At 38.3% G+C, this 23,172-nt stretch overlaps 1 protein-coding gene across 1 annotated transcript in view; it reads right to left on the bottom strand.

Annotated features, from left to right (window-relative positions):
• Positions 1–568: 568 nt before the first annotated feature.
• LOC124616382 (neural-cadherin-like) overlaps positions 569–23,172 on the bottom strand; it is a 312,303-nt gene continuing 289,699 nt past the window's right edge. Inside the window, exons 23-24 of the mRNA XM_047144688.1 lie at positions 22,042–22,162; positions 569–1,015 (exon numbers count right to left, since the gene is read on the bottom strand). Coding sequence (XP_047000644.1) covers positions 964–1,015; positions 22,042–22,162 — 173 coding nt within the window. The 3' untranslated portion in view covers positions 569–963. The remainder of the gene's footprint in view (positions 1,016–22,041; positions 22,163–23,172) is intronic.

The following is a 23,172-nucleotide window of genomic DNA, read 5'->3' as shown; positions in this document are numbered from 1 at the left end:
GCATGTCTGTACTCATTATTAGTGTTCAGCAGTCAACAAGGATGCCAGAGTATACCACTGAAAGAAAATCCAAAGACCCTGCTTAATTTGTCACCATCACCTGGGGAGCAGCAGAGGTGATGTGTTAACTCATCAACAGCAGTCAAAGGGTTAAAGGATCACAACACTTTTCATCACTACAGTAACTGCTCTATAAATCTATCACACATGTAATATACATGACTAAAACTAGGAATTTCTGCCATTTTAAAATTATTCCAACACAATAAATGTGTATAACTGTAATTATTTGAAACCATAGCTTGGAGAACTAGAATGCATACTTGGAACTAAATGGTCTCTGGGTAAAAATTAAGTTGAAATACATCACACCTTTGAAACTAGACTTTTTTTCCTTACAAATTAAATACTTCTGAAATACTGTCCTGACGTCTTGTAAACATACAGAAATAGTATGCTAAGTTTATTTTCACATTCATGTTTTATTTGGTTATATTTTAAAAATTAGTACATAAATACATCAGTCTTTAAAGTTTGTGTGAATTACTTTAAGAGAAAAGCTCAAATAAATGTCTTCACACATTGTATTATGAAATGCCACTGTTTTAATATTCCAGTTAGCTCATTTACCAACTGATGTAACATATCTTGTTTTCATTAAAGCATGTGTAAAAATTTCTTCAATGGCAGTGATATCCAGCTTGTGCAAAAAACAATGTAAACAAATAACACATTAAACTTAATGTTAATAAATGTTTTGAAAGGACTCTTTTTCAGTAATTGTGTTGGAACAGTGAATTTGGTATTATAGCAAGACATTTCAGATCAAAAGTGTACATGTTAACATAAGATAAAGTCAATTAAATTAACTCACACATTCACTTTAGTAAGTTTGTTATGGATAAGGCACTGTGGTGTTTTTTGTAAAGATGTCAGAAAATTTTACAGAATTGCAATAGCCTGTCAGGAGTTGTATGAAATATTACTCAGCGATTTTTGTTGACAGTCCACAAACCTGCAATAAAATAATGAATTTGTATTAGTTAGTTTAGTTAGTTATTTGTTCCATAATTCATATTCTCTGTACACTTTATGATGTGGAACATTTCAACACAGCATAGGCTTTTTCCATAAAAACAAGAAATTATTTCTATTCAAAAGTGACTTTATGATACAGAAGGAGTTTTTAAGAAAAAAAAGACTTAAATGCACTTTTCGAAACACTTCTCATATCTGTCAGACACTTTCTTTCAATGCACAAATCATCCAAGAGTTTTATAGCTGCGTATTTCACTCCTTTCTGTTCCAAAGTTATATTCATTAAAGGATAATGCACATCACTTTCCCTTCTAGTGTTGTACTTGTGAAAATTTCTGTTACTCTCAAATGCAAATGGGTTGCTGACAACAAATTTCGTAAGGGAATAAATATAGTGTGAGGGTGTAATTACTACTCAGAGATGCTTAAAGAGATACCTGCAAGACTTATGTGTGTGGACCTCACTTTCTTTTTTGCACTGAACACCTTCTGCCTAGATGAGAAGTTACCCTAGAATATTACCCCATAAGACATCAATGAATGAAAATATGCAAAAGATGTACCTTAATGACTTCTGTAACTCCAAAGTTGGCAATTATTCTTATGGAAACACAAGCTGTACCTACATATTTTAACAGATCTATTATACAGTTTTTTCCAGATTAACTTTTGATGAATATGTGTATCTAAAAACTTACCAACCTTATTTAATATTTTCTGTTTGTATGCTAAGTTAAAAGGAGATGAGATATTTGTGATATTGTACAAAGACAATAAAAGCAAATGCAACTATAGTTCCTTTTAAAAATATGTTACCTCATCAGAACCTATTATTTTTATAGCACTTCATGATCTCATGTTCTATGAGCTATTATGTCTATTCAAATCATTCGTTATCATGAAGCAGCCTGATCTTATGCAAAACAGATTTGCTTTTATCATTTCCCACAAAGAATGTGGTGATACTGTAATTCTTCTCTCCACTCACAGCACTGCTTCCATTCTTGACAGGTAGTCCATTTCTGGGTACAACCAGAGACACACTCATCACTCAGTTTCATTATCATCAGCAATTTACTGCATAAAATATTGGTATTGCTTTTCAACATCCAGATTCTAAATTATTTTATGATTTGCAGGCAGAATTCAAGAAGTTGTTAGGTGTAGCATGGAATCTCTGTAAAACTTGTTAACTCAAAGCTTCTCATGCAGGATCTTACAAACATCTGCTGATGCATTCCCAGCAGTGCCTTTAATATGATAATGGCTGCAGCAAGCATCCTATTCGGTCACAGTTTTGACTCAAAACTCATTTTCTACAGTAGCAGTCATCACCGGTCATTCCGGCCCACTTCTGTCTTCAAGGTGTTTTCTTTGAAGTGATAGCAGGTTTTTATGGATTTCTTGCCATATCCATTTGAAGAATGTGTATAGTGTGTCTTCTGGAAGATGGAAGGAGAGAGTATTACAGTAAAACTTTGTTTTTACATTCCCACATTTTACGTTTTCCCGCTTTCTATGTTCATTTTTGTCAGTTCCAACAGAAGTCCTATTCTACATCTACATCTACATTTATACTCTGCAAGCCACCCAACGGCGTGTGGCAGAGGGCACTTTACGTGCCACTGTCATTACCTCCCTTTCCTGTTCCAGTTGCGTATGGTTTGCAGGAAGAACGACTGCCGGAAAGCCTACTTGCATGCTCGAATCTCTCTAATTTTACAATCGTGACCTCCTCAGGAGGTATACGTAGAGGGAAGCAATATATTAGATACCTCATCCAGAAACGCACCCTCTCGAAACCTGGCCAGCAAGCTACACTGCGATGCAGAGAGCCTCTCTTGCAGAGTCTGCCACTTGAGTTTGCTAAACATCTCCGTAACGCTATCACGCTTACCAAATAACCCTGTGATGAAATGTGCTGCTCTTCTTTGGATACACCATTTCCCACATTTTTAAGTCTGCTCTGGCATTATCACAACCTTTAACTCTAATTCATACAGACTGCTCCAAAAAGTGCATTGTATTCCTGCTCAAAGTCAGCACTGGTTTAGGGTAGTAAGATAGATTTTCATTGTCAGTGTGTAGGGTATTGTACCCTGGCCACCTGCATTACAGGATTGCAGTGTTTGAGATAGTGGGAAATTGTGATGAATCACTGCCCTAATGGTAATTGCGATCTGTCAATAGTGACTTTATTAGCAACTTTCCTTCTGCTCATTGAGTTGTATTACAACAGCTTTAATTTAATTTTAAAGTCATTTGTACAAATAAGCACTGCTTTTAAAGACAGCTGTCTCTATAATGTGCATCCACAAATCATTGTTACTTCCTCATACAATATGCTAATCCACACTAAACATGCAGTATTGTGGTGGTACCACCTGATGTCAGAGGTAAACATACCTCCTCAAGATTCTCTGTAACATGACAACAGTTTCCACCCTATTTCTCACCCAGGAGAACCCTGAACTGAGTGACCTCCTTGTCAAGAACAAGCTGTAGATATCATGCTTATTTTTCTCTGTTTATGAAGACTCTCAACTTTAATATTTTAACCCATGTTGTGTTAAAAGTTTTATTTACCATAATTTTATAATGATTATCAATAACAAATCTCACTTTAGAGCACAAATATCTTTTTAATAAGTTTTCATGAAAGACTTTTGATTCCATGTTTTATTTAGACCATTGGACAGGACAGGAACTAAGAGAGAAACCCGTGTGCAAATGCCCTTGAGATTATCACGAAGGCAGTGGTGAGTGCTAAAACACACAAATGTGTGCTTCCTTCTTTGTTCCTATCATGTCCAATGGTGTAAATAAAACATGGAAGCAAAAGATTTTCATGAAACCACATTAAAAAGATATCCATGTTGTAATATATTGGCTAAAATACTTAGGTTAGCAGTCTTGATAAACAGATAATAACAGGCATGAACTCTGAAGCTTCTACATCTACATTCTACATTGATACTCGGCAAGCCACCCAACGGTGTGTGGCGGAGGGCACTTTACGTGCCACTGTCATTACCTCCCTTTCCTGTTCCAGTCGCGTATGGTTCGCGGGAAGAACGACTGTCTGAAAGCCTCCGTGCGCGCTCTAATCTCTCTAATTTTACATTCGTGATCTCCTCGGGAGGTATAAGTAGGGGGAAGCAATATATTCGATACCTCATCCAGAAACGCACCCTCTCGAAACCTGGCGACCAATCTACACCGCGATGCAGAGCGCCTCTCTTGCAGAGTCTGCCACTTGAGTTTATTAAACATCTCCGTAGCGCTTTCACGGTTACCAAATAACCCTGTGACGAAACGCGCCGCTCTTCTTTGGATCTTCTCTATCTCCTCCGTCAGACCGATCTGGTACGGATCCCACACTGATGAGCAATACTCAAGTATAGGTCGAACGAGTGTTTTGTAAGCCACCTCCTTTATTGATGGACTACATTTTCTAAGGACTCTCCCAATGAATCTCAACCTGGTACCCGCCTTACCAACAATTAATTTTATATGATCATTCCACTTCAAATCGTTCCGCACGCATACTCCCAGATATTTTACAGAAGTAACTGCTACCAGTGTTTGTTCCGCTATCATATAATCATACAATAAAGGATCCTTCTTTCTATGTATTCGCAATACATTACATTTGTCTATGTTCAGGGTCAGTTGCCACTCCCTGCACCAAGTACCTATCCACTGCAGATCTTCCTGCATTTCGCTACAATTTTCTAATGCTGCAACTTCTCTGTATACTACAGCATCATCCGCGAAAAGCCGCATGGAACTTCCGACACTATATACTAAGTCATTTATATATATCGTGAAAAGCAATGGTCCCATAACACTACCCTGTGGCACGCCAGAGGTTACTTTAACGTCTGTAGACGTCTCTCCATTGATAACAACATGCTGTGTTCTGTTTGCTAAAAACTCTTCAATCCAGCCACACAGCTGGTCTGATATTCCGTAGGCTCTTACTTTGTTTATCAGGCGACAGTGCGGAACTGCATCGAACGCCTTCCGGAAGTCAAGAAAAATAGCATCTACCTGGGAGCCTGTATCTAATATTTTCTGGGTCTCATGAACAAATAAAGCGAGTTGGGTCTCACACGATCGCTGTTTCCGGAATCCATGTTGATTCCTACATAGTAGATTCTGGGTTTCCAGAAATGACATGATACGCGAGCAAAAAACATGTTCTAAAATTCTACAAGAGATCGACGTAAGAGATATAGGTCTATAGTTTTGCGCATCTGCTCGACGACCCTTCTTGAAGACTGGGACTATCTGTGCTCTTTTCCAATCATTTGGAACTCTCCATTCCTCTAGAGACTTGCGGTACACGGCTGTTAGAAGGGGGGCAAGTACTTTCGCGTACTCTGTGTAGAATCGAATTGGTATCCCGTCAGGTCCAGTGGACTTTCCTCTATTGAGTGATTCCAGTTGCTTTTCTATTCCTTGGACACTTATTTCGATGTCAGCCATTTTTTCGTTTGTGCGAGGATTTAGAGAAGGAACTGCAGTGCGGTCTTCCTCTGTGAAACAGCTTTGGAAAAAGGTGTTTAGTATTTCAGCTTTACACGTGTCATCCTCTGTTTCAATGCCATCATCATCCCGTAGTGTCTGGATATGCTGTTTTGAGCCACTTACTGATTTAACGTAAGACCAGAACTTCCTAGGATTTTCTGTCAAGTCGGTACATAGAATTTTACTTTCGAATTCAATGAACGCTTCACGCATAGCCCTCCTTACGCTAACTTTGACATCGTTTAGCTTCTGTTTGTCTGAGAGGTTTTGGCTGCGTTTAAACTTGGAGTGGAGCTCTCTTTGCTTTCGCAGTAGTTTCCTAACATTGTTGTTGTACCACGGTGGGTTTTTCCCGTCCCTCACAGTTTTACTCGGCACGTACCTGTCTAAAACGCATTTTACGATTGCCTTGAACTTTTTCCATAAACACTCAACATTGTCAGTGTCGGAACAGAAATTTTCGTTTTGATCTGTTAGGTAGTCTGAAATCTGCCTTCTATTACTCTTGCTAAACAGATAAACCTTCCTCCCTTTTTTTATATTCCTATTAACTTCCATATTCAGGGATGCTGCAACGGCCTTATGATCACTGATTCCCTGTTCTGTACATACAGAGTCGAAAAGTTCGGGTCTGTTTGTTATCAGTAGGTCCAAGATGTTATCTCCACGAGTCGGTTCTCTGTTTAATTGCTCGAGGTAATTTTCGGATAGTGCACTCAGTATAATGTCACTCGATGCTCTGTCCCTACCACCCGTCCTAAACATCTGAGTGTCCCAGACTATATCTGGTAAATTGAAATCTCCACCTAAGACTATAACATGCTGGGAAAATTTATGTGAAATGTATTCCAAATTTTCTCTCAGTTGTTCTGCCACTAATGCTGCTGAGTCGGGAGGTCGGTAAAAGGAGCCAATTATTAACCTAGTTCAGTTGTTTAGTGTAACCTCCACCCATAATAATTCACAGGAACTATCCACTTCCACTTCACTACAGGATAAACTACTACTAACAGCGACGAACACTCCACCACCGGTTGCATGCAATCTATCCTTTCTAAACACCGTCTGTGCCTTTGTAAAAATTTCGGCAGAATTTATCTCTGGCTTAAGCCAGCTTTCTGTACCTATAACGATTGTTGCTGAAAAGGATGTCACTCAGCTCAGGGATGTCCTGGGTGAGAAAGAGGGCAGAAATTCTCATCATATTGCACAGCATCTTGAGGAGAAACGTTTACGTCTGACATCAGGTCCTACCAACCTCAGACTGCACACCTAATATGATTAGCATATTTCACACAGAAGTAACAATAATTTGTGAAAGCCCATTATAGAGACGGCCGTCTACAAAAGCAGTACTTATTTGTATAAATGACCATGAACTTAAACTAAAGCTTTTGTAACACAATCCGATGAGCAGAATGAAGGCAGCTACTGGAGTCTTTCCCATCAGATCATTTCAGTTGTCACAACAGAAGAAAGAAGACAGTCAACAGGTGATGTTTCAAATCATGCCAACATGCCACAAAAAGTTATGGAAAGGTCTAGGCAGAAAGTTCTCTTGTCACTAAAAAATAAAAATGATTACTGCCCATTTAATCAGGAATTCTGAAATAAAATGTGGCACTAGATTAAACTTCACCAAAAGTAGTCAGAATAATTTATATTCTACCTTTTCCATATAGTGAATGTTAGTTTGAATGCCACGAGGGAGCTACAATTCTAATAATGATCGTGAAAAAACAGTACTGTACCAGTAATAATAAGCAGACAAACACTAGTGTAAAAGTCACATTCCGCACTTATTTGCAGCAGTGCCTATGAGTGAAATGATCAGAAAAGATGGGAAATGTACTTCTGTGGAAAAAAAAAATTACAACATGTACATTCGCATGTTAGATGGCAACATACTGACAGAAAAGGTGCTTCAGTTTGCTGCGAAAAATGAGGATGCCCAACGTCCCAGCTTCAAATAGTCAGAGTGATTAATTTAAAACTCGCCGTAACACTGTGTAGTGAAAGTGTAAGTGTTGATAGCGGAACTGTGAACCAATGGAAAGAAGATCTGTAAAATATCTTTAAAGAATATGATCCAAAAAATATTTTTTAATGTTCATTACACTGGTATTTTTTGTAGCATGTTACCAAATAGTCTGAAGCTTAAGGGACCAGTCAACCAGAATCCAGAAGTGGAACGCAGAAGTACTAAGAAATGTAGAGATGCAGTTCAATTTCTCTGAGGCTATAGACACTGCGATAATAAATAGCTCAGTAGGCAGTTCATTTGGAGAAGAATGGACATCTATAAAAAGGGCAGTCACAGAAGTTGGAGAAAAAAATGTAAGTACAAGGAAACCATGGATAACACAAGAAATACCTCAGTTGACCAACAAAAAAGGAAGTACAAAAATGTTCAGAGAAACTCAGGCATAATGAAATACAGGTCACTTGCGAATGAAATAAACAGAAAGTACAGGGAAGATAAGGCAAAATGGCTACATGAAAAATGTGAAGAAATCAAAAAAGAAATGATTACGGGAAGGACTCGTTCACCATATCGAAAAATTAAAACTAACTTCAGAGACATAAAAAGCAAGGGTAGTAACATTAACAGTGCAGTGGGAATTCCATTGTTAAATGCAGGGGACAGGGCAGACAGGTGGAAAGAGTACATTGAGGACCTCTATGAGGGGAAGGACTTGTCTGATAATTTGAGTGAAGAAGAAACTGGAGTTGATAGGGAAAAGATAGGGGATCCAGTATTAGAATCTGAATTTAGAAGAGCTTCGGAAGACTTAACATTAAATATGACAGAAGGGATAGATAATATTCCACCACAACTTATAAAATCACTGGGACAGGTGGCAACAAGACAACTGTTCACATTGGTTTGTAGAATGTGTGGAACTGCTGATATACCATCAACTTCGGGAAAACATCATCCACACAATTCCCAAGATTGCATGAGCCAACAAGTGTGTGAAGAAGAATGGAAAAGGAAACTGAGGATCTGATAGATGATGATCAGTATGATCTTAGGACAGGTAAAGATACCAGAGAGTCAGTTCTAACATTGTGGTTGATAATTGGAGCAAGACTGAAGAAAAATCAAGACATAGGATCTGTTGACCTGTCAAAAGTGTTCAACAATATAAAATGGTGCAAGGTGTTCAACGTCCTGAGAAAAATAGGGGTAAGCTATATGGAAAGACGGGTAATATACAATATGTACAAGAATCATGAGGGAACAATAAGAGTGGAAGACAATGAACGACGTGCTTGGATTAAAAAGGGTATAAGACAGGGATGTAGTCTTTAAATAAAAGAAAGATTCAAGAGCGGGATTAAAATTCAAGGTGAAAGGATATCAGTGGTACGTTCCACTGGTGACATTGCTATCCTCACAGAGAGTGAAGAAGAATTACAGGACCTGTTGAATGGAATGAACAGACTAATGAGTACAGAATATGGATTGAGAGTAAACAGTAGAATGGCAAAAGTTATGAGAAGTAGCAGAAATGAGAACAGTGAGAAACTTAACATCATAATTGGTGATCATGAAGCAGATGGAGTTAAGGGATTCTGCAACCTAGGTAGCAAAATAACCCATGACGGATGGGGCAAGGAAGACATAAAAACCAGACTAGATTTGGTAAAGAGTTACTCCTGGCCAAGAAAAGTCTATACTGGTATCAAACATAGATCTTAATTTGAGGAAGAAATTTCTGAAAACATACAGTTGGAACACAGCATTTATGACAGTGAGACATGGACTGTGGGAAAACCAGAACAGAAGAGAATACAAGCATTTGAGGTGTGGTGCATCAGAAGAATGTTGAAAATTTGATGGACTGATAAGGTAAAAAATGAGGAGGTTATCAGCAGAATCGTTTAGGCAAGGAATGTATGGAAGAAGTGATAGGATGATAGGACATCTGTTAGGGAGTAAGGGAATAACTTCCACTTTGCTACAAGGGGATGTATAGAGTGAAAAGTGAACAGGAAGATAGAGTTTGGGGCTGCAAGTGCTACTCTGAGATGAAAAGGTTGGAACGGAAGAGGAATTTGTGGTCGATTGCATCCACCCAGTCAATAGACTGATGAATCACACACACACACACACACACACACACACACACACATACATGCAAAATATTACAAAGTGAGATCTTATGTTTTAAAGGCAAGAAATGCCACAGAGGGAAACTGAGTAAGCAGAGATAATCATTTTAGTCATGGTCAGTGCTGATGGATCTGAAAAATTACTTTCTTTGGTAATTTAAAAAGACAAGGTGTTCCAAAAATATGAGAACTCTGCCCACTAATTATGATTCCGACAGCACTGTGTGGATGGTCAGTTATATTTTCACATCCACCATGCATGCATTCGATGCCAAAATCGAGGCAAAAAATAGGAAAATGATGCTGCTACTTAACAGATGCCCAGTGCACCCTGACAATCTCCAGCTCAGAAATATTAAGTTAGTGTCCCTGGCTCCTAATTGTAAAAGTGAGCTGTTAGATCTGAAAATAGTCCATTCATTTAAATGGAAACATAGAAAAATGCTCTTCCAGAAGGCTATATTTATGCATGATAATGGCATGGACCTCAAATCTATGACCATATAACATTTGGGTGCTATTCATTACCTAGCCAAAGCATGGATGGGTGTGACTCCTTTAACTGTTTCTGTTCCATGAAAGCAGGATTTAAATTTACAGAATACACACAGGATCCACTGGAAGAAGATTTGTCGGAGCCTACTGGTATAGGCATATCATCTGTGTTTCAAGAATATTTCAGAGTTGAGGCTTCAGTCATCACTTCAGAGGTGCCAATAGTAGACAGCATCATTACCAAACATTTTGAATAAGGGAGGAAAGAGGTGATTGTGAAGAGGATGACCAAGTTTATGATCAAGAACCAGTTGTGCTAAGTAGTAGAGAAGCTATGGAATCTGCTAACACTTCAAGCCGGTACACTGCAAATGCATCACATAACGATAATGCAATTTGATGCTTTGTATACTGTAGAGAGACATGTAGATCTAATTGCTGTGAGAAAGAAACAGAAGCAATTAATTATTTCAGATCTTTTTAAAAAGGCAATATTTAAATTGTTTTAATTTCATATTTTGAGCAATATGGAGAGAACGACATTTTCATTTGTTGTGTTTCCTTAGCTTTCCTATATTTTACGCTTTTCTGCATTTCACACTTTTTAGTCAGTCCACTGAAAAGTGTAAAAAGGGGGCTTTCCTGTATTTCAACATTTATAGGCCCAATGTGATCTGACACAGTAGAAATGAGAGAACATTTTATTGAGCTAATCCCATGCTGTCAACTCATTAAACCAGTGGTGAACTGTTGTACTGTTGTTTTGTGAGTTAATGTCACCAGAAGCCTGCTGCCAATGTTCCAAACACTTGTATGCAGTCACTCCTATCATAAACTAATAAAAATTTATTGGATTTAAGTTCTCATCTTTCAGCTTAATTACATTTTCAGTCCAACTGATGAAACAAATGACTGCCTGTTATTAAAAATAGTGTGATGAATAACAATCTTTAAAAAATCTGAGTGGCCCTGTTGCAGACTTTGCCTTGGACTGTATAATTTAAAAACTCAGAAGAGAGATCATAGACACAGAAGTGCCCAGATAAACAGAGAGAATCCGAAACTAAAATCTTTATTTTTTAGAAGCGCACAAATTTGGACTGTTCTAAAAAATTTAAGAACTACAACATAGTCCAAATAGGCTGTATGTTTTTATTATTTGACCTTATTTTCATTCTTAAAACATGGTGAGGCCTTGAACGCCCATGAAAATAAAATTTCAAAATGTTCTACAAGTGTAATTTCATGACAAGAAATGCCACTACTAAACTTTCTGTGGTTTGTTCAGAGGCTACAGAAACTGATCAACATTATTTATTGTACTTCCCAATGCGTGTAAATTATTTCTCATGTGATCACAAATAATAAAATGCAGAAAAGACTGCTTAATACAAAATGCTCTAAGCTACTCATTCTGAAGGCAAAGACAAAGATATATTCTGTACTTAATACAAGAGATAATAATTAACAAGACAATGACCCAACGGAAAGATTTACACTGACTCATATGCTTTTGAAACATAAATTTCTCTTTCCAGTATGTAGGGAAAAAATGGACAACAGTGAAAAGTCCATTAGACCTGAAAAACAGGAAGAGTCACACATAATGCACAATAACAGACAAGTAACATATCACTGTTATAGTTATTTTCTGCATTTCCATTCATTATCATTCCTTGAGATCTTCTGTTTATCTGTCTAAATGGCAAAGTCCATGTTTTCATATTTTTCTGGCTGAATAGAAAATCATTATGCACACCCTTTCTTGTGCTTTACTGAAGCTTAACACTGTCAAAGAAAGCACTTCACAACAGGTGGAACGCATGTAAATAAATGGGGCAAATCACTTCTCAGCCAGAAAATCAAAGTGCTAGTGAAAAGTGTTTTTTTAAAAGTCAGGAATGTGATACAATTTCATTGGCAACTATAAATAAGGCTGCAAAGTATCTTTCCTGCCAGCTCAGCAGAAATAGAACATAAAGAAACATTAGTTACAGAAGAAAGTACTGAAGGAGAAGCAGCTTTGTTAACAGTGGCAAGTCATGGAACAACACAACCAAGAAGAAAGAAAAAAGAAACAGCAAGAGTGGCAGCATATCCAGCTACAGAAACAACTGCACCATCAGATGATACAGATGTGCATCATGCTCTAAAGTTTAAACTACCCCCAAATAAGAACACAATATGTTAGAGCAAGACATCTGCCATGAAGAAGCGGGAATTTTTACTAGCCACGGATGAAGACAGCACCTCCACATTGTAGACCAGAAGTGCTCTTCAGATTAAAGTGAATAGAAAGCAGACACAAAAAGGTAAGTGGTGAATCAAATATGCCAATCAGAAGCCTCAAATTTATAGTGGTTCATCGAAATGTCCACTCACTCCAAGACAAAATCAAAAAACTACTAGGTCTACAACTTTGCTTCAGCCACTTTTTTTCAAAGTTTGTAGCTTTATTGTGAAAAACTTACAGAAAAATTATGATTCATAGTATTTCCCATTGCTGGCCACTACATTCTCCCATCTTTTGGATAGCATACGAATCCCGTGGTGGGAGAACTGGGAGTCCTTTGTGGGGATCCATGAATCGATTCAATTTTGCACTTGTTCATATGATCGGAAGTGCTGGTCAGCCAGACTGTATACCACTGATCAAAAAAGGTGGTAGTCAGAGAGAGCAACATATGGAGAATACGGCAGGAGGGATAGGACTTCTCATTTCAACGTTTCCATGTATATTTTGACGAGTTTTGCGACATGGGGCCGAGCACTGACCTGCTACAAAATTACCTTTATGTGTCTATCACTGTATTGTGGCTGTTTGTGTTTCAGTGTTGAGCTCAAATGCATCAATTGGTTTCGATAATAATGTCCTGTGACTGTCTTCATCTGTTTCTGTAGCTACGAAAACATTCTGTCTTCCACCGCCATGCTGGTCTTTGACATCAAAATCACCATTCTTAAGGCAGTGGAAACATTCTCTGCACATTATTCCACTAATAGTTCCCTCACCATTGGTCTTACCCATCATTTTAAGAGCCACAGCCACAGATTTCTTCATGTTAAAGCAGAAAATTAAAGCTTCCCCCAGATGGTGAGAAACGGGTACATAAGTTGATATACTTAATCGATATTAACCTTATGATGCAATCACAAATCGACTAATATTTTTATGGCCTTATGCTTACAGATGCCTAAGCTTATTGTATTACACCTACGACCAACCACCTGAACCTCACTTGCTGCTACTGTTGTCTATTGCAAAACGGCATAAGCAAAGCTGTAGACATAATGGAAGTATTATTGTCAGACCAATTACAAGAATATCTGTTATGTGCTTTAGTGAGCATTGGCTAACTGATGACATGTTAGCAAACATGAACACAATATGTTAGAGCAAGACAGGGTTTTGTTACGACAGCTCATTTCGTAGAAAAATATCTGCTCTTAAGTAATCGTGAAAGACGGTATCAACTTTTGTGCTTGAAATGCATGAAAAAGAATTTGAAATTTCTGCTGTAGAACTAACTTAAATAAACTTGTGTGCCTACTGATATGTCTCAGAAGTTGGCATTACTAATAAACAAATCAGTCCTTTGTTTCTGATACTAGTTTTCATTGAAAGTAGTGTGATTATTGGCTGTTCTTGTAGTAAGCTAACTTCTATTGCTTTTTATACATAAATAAAATGACTAAGTGTGAAAGTTACTTCAAGAAACACAAATTTGCGGGTAACAGATATGTGAGACCTGCATTTTCTTCTGAAGTACTCGAAAACACGTGTGCTAGTAGTGAAGGAAACCACAATAATGTTTCTGAAGTGACTACAGCCCCTAGTGCATCGAAAAGGAAAGTAACTTTAGAAACGGGCGGCAGTGGTAAAAGTAACAATATTATGGCAATCAAACCTAGTTACAGAGATTTGGCAAATCCTGAGCTACTTAAGAAGTGTTTACATGGGAAGACCCAGAATGTGAATACCAAGCAAGGCGGCGCAGTGTTTAGCACACTGGACTTGCATTCGGGAGGACAATGGTTCAATCCCACGTCTGGCCATCCTGATTTAGGTTTCCCGTGATTTCCCTAAATTGCTCCAGGCAAATGCCAGTTCCTTTGATAGGGCATGGCCGACTTCCTTCTCCAACCTTCCCTAATCCAATGAGACCAATGACCTTGCTGTTTGGTCTCCTCCCCCAAACAACCCAACCCAACCCAGAATGTGAATGAGTCCTTCAGTAATGTTGTGTGGTGCCATGTGCCTAAAAATGTATTTGTTGGCCTTATGACTCTAAAGTTAGCAGTACCTGATGCTGTAATACCTTTTAATGGTGGGAACTACAAAAGACTTAAGGTTCTGGAGAAGTTAGGGGTAAGATTTGGACAGAACACAGCTAAAGGACTGTGGGAACTGGATGAGCTTCGTGTATGTGAAGCAGAGCTAGCTGCTCAGCAAATGACAAAAGAAGCAAGAAAGAAAAGGAGGAGGCAAGCACTGGGCTGTTGTGACACTGAAGAAGACACAGACTATGGACCAAGGCAATTCTAGTGCATAAAAGATGCAGAAATGAAAGTCTGTATAAGAATTTGTAATAAAAAAAGTTTTAAACCTCAGTATCTCTGGACTACATTTTTTGCAATAAATGGCCTGTTTTCTAAAAAGGTACCGATGGTAGAGACATGAAATTTTCACATCATGCCAGAGTGTGAGATTCAACACATATGGAACTAGGATAATTAAAATATCCAGAGTTGCTTTGTTTTTATGTTCATTTATATACAAAATTCTGTCAAAAAATAGAGTGTTTGAAAAATAAAAGATAACATGCCCCACAATACAATTTTAGTAATAATTCTAGTTCAGTGTATCTAGAAATTCAATAATTATGGAAAATTGGAAGTTGGTGTCTTAAAAAGTTTCCAAGGTAATGAGTCACAAAATTCAATAATTTTACATTGGCGGCAAAGGACATACAGTGTCCCCTTAACAACTTTAAGGTAGTCTTGACGATATCAGCAACCTGAACAAAATAGTTATGGTATGTGGAGGCTTTAACAGTGACTTCAATAAAATTTCAGAAGATTGGGATGATCTTTTGGATATTTGCAACACACAACTTGCTCCCAACTATAAATACCCCCACCAGAGTCACAAGTCTACCAACACCACTATTGATATGGTATTGGTAAGCAACACAACTAGAAATATCAACTCATGTTTCAGTGACCACTATGCACAGCTTCTTGGAATATCTTCAACACTGAGCTTAACTAAATGAATAGAAACAGCGCAAATAGGATGAACCTTCAACCAACAAAAAGGTTGAGAAGTTTATAAATCTACAAAGGAAGGAAACATGAGTTGATGTGTATAGCTGTGAAAGTGCAGATGAAAAGTTCCTTTTAAACTGGAATTTTTCCATTATGCCTAAAAAGTGCCAAGCTCAAACTGCTATTCAAACAAGGTAAAAAGGACAAAGTGACTAACTATAGGCTCTTTGCTCTACTCCGTGTGATCTCAAAATTCATAGAAAAAGTTTTTCAAAGAAGAGTGGTAGATTTCCTGGAAAAGCACAAGATGTTATGTATGGCACAGTGTGTTTTCAGAAAGGGCCAGTCAACTGATTCAGAAATTTTTGAGTTTTTAAATGAAGTATTTCAAAAACTAGGTAATGGTGAATGTCAGTGAAATACATCTAGATCTATCTAAGGCTTCTGATATCATAGATCACACTAAACTCTTGCCTGAGACCAACAACATGCTCATCACAGGAACATCCAGCAACTGGATAAGATTGATAAGATCCTACATAAGTGGACAAATGCAAGTGGCTGAAGTGTATCACCACAAATTAGGACAACATCACTGAAAGCATGAACCCATTAAATACGAAGTGCCACAAAGATCAGTGCTGGGATCTCTTCTATTTCTATTATATGGAATTACCTGAAAAAATTCTGTGAGAACATCATTCAGTTTGCTAATGATACTAATGTGCTAGTTAGTGGGAAATAAATGGAAATGCTTCAGAAGTGTACAGCAGAGACACTGAATAATAGTGAAAACTCATTCAGTCACAACATGTTGGTAATGCAGTAGAGCGTTGATTATCCGAAGTAGTTGGGGGACATGGGTGTTCGGAAAACTGGTTTGTTCGGACAATCGAACTGTACATGTTAACTTGCCAAAAAGAAGTACTGTACAGTAAATTTATTCATAAAAACAGGCATCTCTTTTAGTATTACAAAGTAACATACAAACGTGACTTCAGTAGGAATATATAGTATGTGGCACAGTTTATTAAACAAAAATATATGCATATTACATACGCATTTTGCATGAACAATACACACAGTATACAAAATTAACGTTTAAAAAAATCCTTTATTTTTGTCTGTCTAAGCAAGCCTACACACTTACGAGCAGCTGAGTCACGTACTTTTTTCATTACAGATATCTGAAACTGGTCACTTTCATCCTGGGCTTCAAACCATCACAAGGCAGTATCTAAACAAGTGAATGTCTCAGAAGCTGTTGGTATACTTTCATCTTCACTTTCTGAAGCACTAATTGAAGAGATGCTGGTGGTGTCATCTTTATCAGTGACGTTTACGTTTACGCATTTTGTATTGTCAAGTTCACTTCTTCACACAGCAGCACACAAGTGGTCGTAACAGAGACCAGAAGGTGACTGTTTGCACCGAGGGCACACCTCAACTCTAAGCTGGCGCAGCTGTTGCTGTGAACAGCTTTGATACTGCCGCTACTTCTACTGCCAGTGCCAAGCCGACAGAAGTGTGCTGATTGTTGAAACACAGCGACTGGCGGCTTGGCCACTCAGCAGCACCTTGTGAAGGCCCCATTAGAAGCAATGTTCCACCAGTGGTGGCCCAGTGTGGCAACTACTGTGGGAAACGTGGTTTGGGAATGAGGGGGATGATGGACGGTAGGGTGGGAGAGTAACAGGTGCGAGCGAGTACACATTTCGGTTAAGCGGTCATTCGGTTGACCGACGTTCAGATAATCGATGCTCTACTGTACATCCAAGTAAGACAGTGGCAGTAAATTTCTGCAATGTGAAGAACACTGAGCAGACTGTTCAGATTCAGATATCTGATAAAGAACTTTGGAGTGTAGACAATGCAAAGTCTTGCGTTTTAGGCTCCAAAATAATCATAAAAGGGAGGCACATATTAAAAAAGTGTATGAGAAATTAAGCACTGCGTGCTACTTAATGAGGATATTCAAAGGATGCTGCAACAAGGTTGTTTGAAAACTTTATGCTTTGTCTACACAGTGTGTCCCAGAATTGTAGCGACTAACTTCTAAGGGAAGTGGAGCACATCAAAAGGATTGAGAACTGCGTAGCAACCTATGGCTGCAAACATGATTGTACACCACTAGGTGGTGCTGCACACAAGAGTACTGGAGGGGAACACAAGATAAGTGGAATGGTACATGAACTTTGAGGTTGCAAACTTTCACTTAATGTGTGGAGCAGCTCAGTGCAATGGATGAGCCACTGGATCCATTTATCAAGAACACTTTCCAGAGAAACAATAACTGTACCACACTTCATTTGCACATCTGCATCAAAATTTATGTGAATATTGGTCATTAAGAAGCTGTTGGGCTACTGAGGGCAGGCCATGATTGGCGCATTTGGTCATTGTGGAAGAAAGTGTGTTGGGGGGTGTGCAGACTAATCCAAGTGCCAACATATGTGCCATTGCATTGGACTTAAGAATGTCTCAAAGCAGTTCCCAACACGCTTTGAATGCCAAGTCTTTAAAAGCCTTTCATCTCCTAAGGGTGCAGTTAGGGCTCACTGATGACTATCCCATACAAGTGTGTTTTGCACCAGTAGTTTCTGCATCAAAGTGACCAACATGTGCACTTCCTATCTTATGTGATGTTCACTGATGAGGCCACATTCACTAGCGATGGTGTTTTCAATCACCACAATAAGCATTTCTGGGCATCAGAAAAACCCCATTAAGTGCGGCACAACATCGTTTCACAGTTAATGTGTGAGCAGGTATGGTTGGCAACTGCATACTCAGGCCATAACTTTCACCATCCCACTTGACTGCCATGAATTATCAGACCTCTCTGGAGCAGATACTTCTTGAAATTTTACAGAAAATGTGAGGCACAGCATATTGGTTCCAACATGTGGGGCACCTGCTGATTTTGGACTGGCTGTACATAGGCATTTGAACAGGTCATTTCCGCATCAATGGATTGGGTGTAGTGGACTGGTTCCCTGGCCCCCATGCTCACCAGATTTATCAAGCCTTAATCTCTTTCTGTGGGGAGCCATGAAATCTATCACATATCATGATCCTGTGGAGTCTGAAATGGATCTCATCATGAGAATAGTCTGCACAACCGCTCCAGTCAAATAAACTCCTGGTTTGTTCAAGCATGTCCAGGCTGTCAATGCTCCATCAGTGTCAGGCATGCATGGTCTTGGATGGTGAAAACTGCAAGAATCTGTTGTAACATTAGAGCTGTATTCATGTGGTACACTGTGTGTACTCATTATATCCAATAAATGTTTCAAATTATCACTCTCTTGTTTCCTTTCTAATCTTTGACCTCTGCTATTGCTTACAGCTGATATTTTTAGCCATGGCTTGCAGTGCAATTCTCAAACCTTATGATGTGCGCCACCTTCTCTAGAAGTTTGTTGCAACATTTCTGGGACACCCCGTGTATACTCAAAACTTAACTATAAAATTATTTTCTGGGATAACTCTTCCCTCAGCTGAAAGCTGTTAGTCTACAAGAAAGGATTACAAGAATAATGGAAGGTATAAAATTGAGAAAAACCTGTAGACCACTCTTTAAACAGCTGGAAATCCTCCCACTTCCACAGATCTATGTGTATGAGATGCCTGTTTTTGTGAAAAATGTTTACTGAAAAATCCCATTCTCTTCCCAGAAAATGAAAGTGTTCACTCCCATAACAAAGGCAAAAAGGGAATTTTCAAACAGTGTCAGTGGATACCAGCTAAAATAAAAAAGAAACCTCACATTATGGTAAAGTTATTTGGCATAAGTTTCCCCCAGAAATTAAGTCAATAAATGACCTGACAAAGTTCAGGTCAGCTGCTAAGGCATATCTGATTCATCACTGCTTCTATAGCCTGCAAGAGTTCTTTCAGTGATGTATTATATAAATGTACCTTTAAGTACCTTAATTATCTACCATGTAGACGATAATGTAATACAAATATCAATTTACCTGTAATGTATATGCTCTTTCTGCTTTTACAATGTATTCTCTTTCCTCTTGTACGATATATATTCTGTACTTAACTTAATGGACATTTAATGTGAAATAGTGTAATTAATGTAAATTGAAATTCTGTAATATTACATTTTGTTACACACTGACTTACGCTGCATGATTACCTGGGCCAACAAAGATCTAATCTATCTTGAAAAGGAACATTTTTCTCCACTTTTAAATTTTTGAATCCCAATGAGAGACAAGAATGAGGCAACAGCGAAAGTAAAGCTGTGAGGGAAAGTCGTAAGTCCTGCTTGGACAACTCAGTTAGTAGAGCACTTGACTGTGAAAGGCAAAGGTCCTAGATTCAAGTCCTAGCTCAGCACACAGTTTTAATCCACCAGTAAGTTCCACATCAGCATACATGCTGCTGCCAAGTGAAAATTCATTCTGGTGGAAAACAAGCCCACGGGCTGTGGCTATGCCATGTCTCCATAATATCCTTTCTTCCAGTAGTGTTTTGTCCCACAAGGTATGCAGGAGAACCTCTGTGAAGTTTGGAAGGTAGGTGATGAGGCACTGGCAGACGTAAAGCTGAGGGGGCAGGTTGTGAGTCGTGCTTAAACAGCTCAGTTGTTAGACCACTTGCCCATCAAGGCAAGGTCCCAGGTTTGAGTCCTGGTTGGGTACATGTTTAATTAGTTTCAAAGTTGAGACTACAATGGTGTTGGCACTCCTGAAGTTAAGCATACCCATCTGCTATTAAAATCATGCCTTCAGTGTTGGTATTGTGGGATCTGGACAGAGCCAGTCTTGCAGCAGTGTGTACAAATATGACCTGGAGCTATTAGATTTTGTTTGCAATGGACAGTATGCTGGCCTTCAATACATGCATGAGTTCAGTATGTGGACTCTCACTGCAACTGGAACTGGATCACACTTGGATCCTATTTGAGAGTTTGTGTCACTTTTATGAACTTCACGCACTATTTAGGTCTTTTGGGTTTGCTAGTCTCACTTGTACCTCCCTTGCTTTGGTTATCAATGTATCAAAAACTATTCTGTGGATTCTACTGCAGCATTGTTTACAGTGTATGCAACAAACTGAGTAACACTAATGACAAATTTTTTCAGCTACCACAACAACTGAAGCAGTATTTAATTCTGGCAGCCCAGTCCCTACCATCTTTCTAGCCCTCCAGTGAGATGAAAGACACAAATGTTTGCTGCTTGTGTCAGGACTTAACCACCTTGGTAAAGGACCTCAACTTATAGCAGACTACAGTAGTTCATTTGCTGCACAAGTTGTCACTTTTCTCAGATCAAGTGACACTCTTTTATTACAAGATATTTGCAAAAATCTAACTGTATTCGTAAGATTCATTTAGTACCTGCACATCTGAAATTTCCTAACATAAAGGCAGTATGAGTAATCATATTCATTGACTTAAACATCAGACTTCAGTTGTACATTTCCTGCACAAGTTGTCACCTTTCTCAGATCAAGTGACACTGTTTTATGACAAGATAATTGCAAGAATCTTATCGTATTCATAAGATTCATTTAGTACTTGCACATCTGAAGTTTCTTTAGTATAAAGATAGCATGAACAGTCATATTTATAGAGGTAAACATCTAGTGGTGAAGTTGTTATACTACATGGTTACTTTCACTAGTGACACTAGACCTATCACACAGAAATGTCCCATGTCTCAACAGACTGGGAATAAGAAGGTAGGTTGTGGAGATAGTGGGATATCTGCTTGGGAGTGGTAGGAATCATCACTAATTTCACTGTATGATTCAGTTGTGTAAGTTGTAATGAGGTGAATGCACCTTTGTTGCTGGCTGGGGTGTGTGGTAAGTACTTTCAAAGTATAGGAGGGTATGGCATGTCTATTTATGTATTAGGTTTTTAGAGTAGCATCTTACAGTGGAGTGCTTGGTAAGACCTACGACATAAAGTGTGGCAAATTGCTCATTACTGCAAATTTACTGAGGATGAGTAGCAAGACTGCAAGGCAGATTTTTCATGTGGAATCAGTGGCAGCTATCAAAGTGAAGGTATTATCAGTGGTTAGTTGTGTTAAAATGGATAGAGATTCTTTTGGATCCACCAGTGAGATAATAGTTAATGACAACAAATGTGCCTTACTAAACAGAAGAGGACATATGAAACAAACTAAATGTCATGAAGTTGCAAAGGAATGAGGGTAAAGTATCCTGGCTCTGGGTGTAGATCAAAAGGCATCATCTGTTTATTTAAATCAAATGAAGTGGTTTAGAGTTCTGGTTGACTTGATAGAATTCTTCTAATAAGCCCATGACCAAGTAACCATAGACGGGGACCATGTGAGTGTCAGTGGTTGTGTAATTATTTATAAATGTATCTTACAAATGCAGAATAGATATAGATGAGGATATAGTTGGGGATACATATAAATGAAGTGGCAGTACAGTTGCAGTCACAAAGTTCTGCTCATTATTTGGGTCAGCAATTGATAGGCCCTGCATATTATTAAGCCAGAACAGCATAACAGTCATTGGTGTCACCACTTGAAACATAAACCTATTACAGCATTCCAGTTAGCAAGATGTAATGTCTTCATATATACTTACATTTCTTGTTGACCTTCTTCTTCACTTTCTGTGGATTTATGTCTGTATGAGTGCGCCAATTTATGAAACTTTGGCCCCCATTTGCTCAGGAAATCAAATTCTTGGTCTCCTTCTTCTGTCCCTGTAACAAGGTGTCTTATATTGCCACCTAATTCTGCTGAAACAGGTCAAGTCAAGAGTAACATCAAATTGCTGCACAGGAAACAATGTTCATCTTCCTCCCTGCCTGTCTTGACAATACATTCTGAATTCATATCTTTGTCACCTTCTTCTATTTTTTTCTTATATTTTCCTACAGCATCATATCCTTCTTTTCCCCAGCACAATAGACTGTACACAATCACAAATTCTCATCTATATCTATGTCTATACTCTGTGAACCACTGTGAAGTACATAGCAGAGGATGCACCCCACTTTTTCCCATTCCATTCACATATGAAACACAGGAAGAATGATTGTTTAAATGCCTCTATGCATGCTGTAATTAATGTAATCTTGTCCTCATGAAGCCTATGGGAATAATATATATGGGATTTTAGTATATTCCTAGTCATCATTTAAGGCAGCTCTTGAAATTTGCTAGCAGGCTTTCTAAAGTTAGTTTTTCATCTATCTTCAAAAGTCTGCCAATTCACTTCTTTCAACATCACTGTGACCCTCTCCCATGAGTCACACAAACCTGTGACTATCCATGCTGTCCTTCTCAGTATATGTTAAATAACCCATTTAGTCCTATTTGCTACAGGTCTCACACATGAGCAGCATTCTAGGATGGGTCACACAAGTGATTTGTAAGCAATCCCTTTTGTAGACTGAATTTCACTAGTATCCTACTAACAGATTGAAGTCTGCTCAACTCAAAATCCCTTTCAAGTGGATGAGGCATATTTAATCTATGTGGATAAGTAAATTTTCCATTTACAATAACAAAATTAGGAAAACAAGTCTGCAGTAAAAAATTAACAACATTTTTAAGATTTTTTCCTGAACTACTTATACAATGTGACATAGCTGATTTAAACCTGATATGACTACTCTTGTACTGGTTATGATATGTTACAAAGGTCCCCTATATGCTAAAAAGACCCATTATCAGCAGTGTAACTGTTGGCAAGACATTTAAATATTAC

The sequence above is a fragment of the Schistocerca americana genome, chromosome 5 (assembly GCF_021461395.2).
Source record: "Schistocerca americana isolate TAMUIC-IGC-003095 chromosome 5, iqSchAmer2.1, whole genome shotgun sequence".
Classification (NCBI taxonomy): Eukaryota; Metazoa; Arthropoda; class Insecta; order Orthoptera; family Acrididae; genus Schistocerca; species Schistocerca americana.
This window is presented reverse-complemented; position numbering and strand designations above follow the sequence as displayed.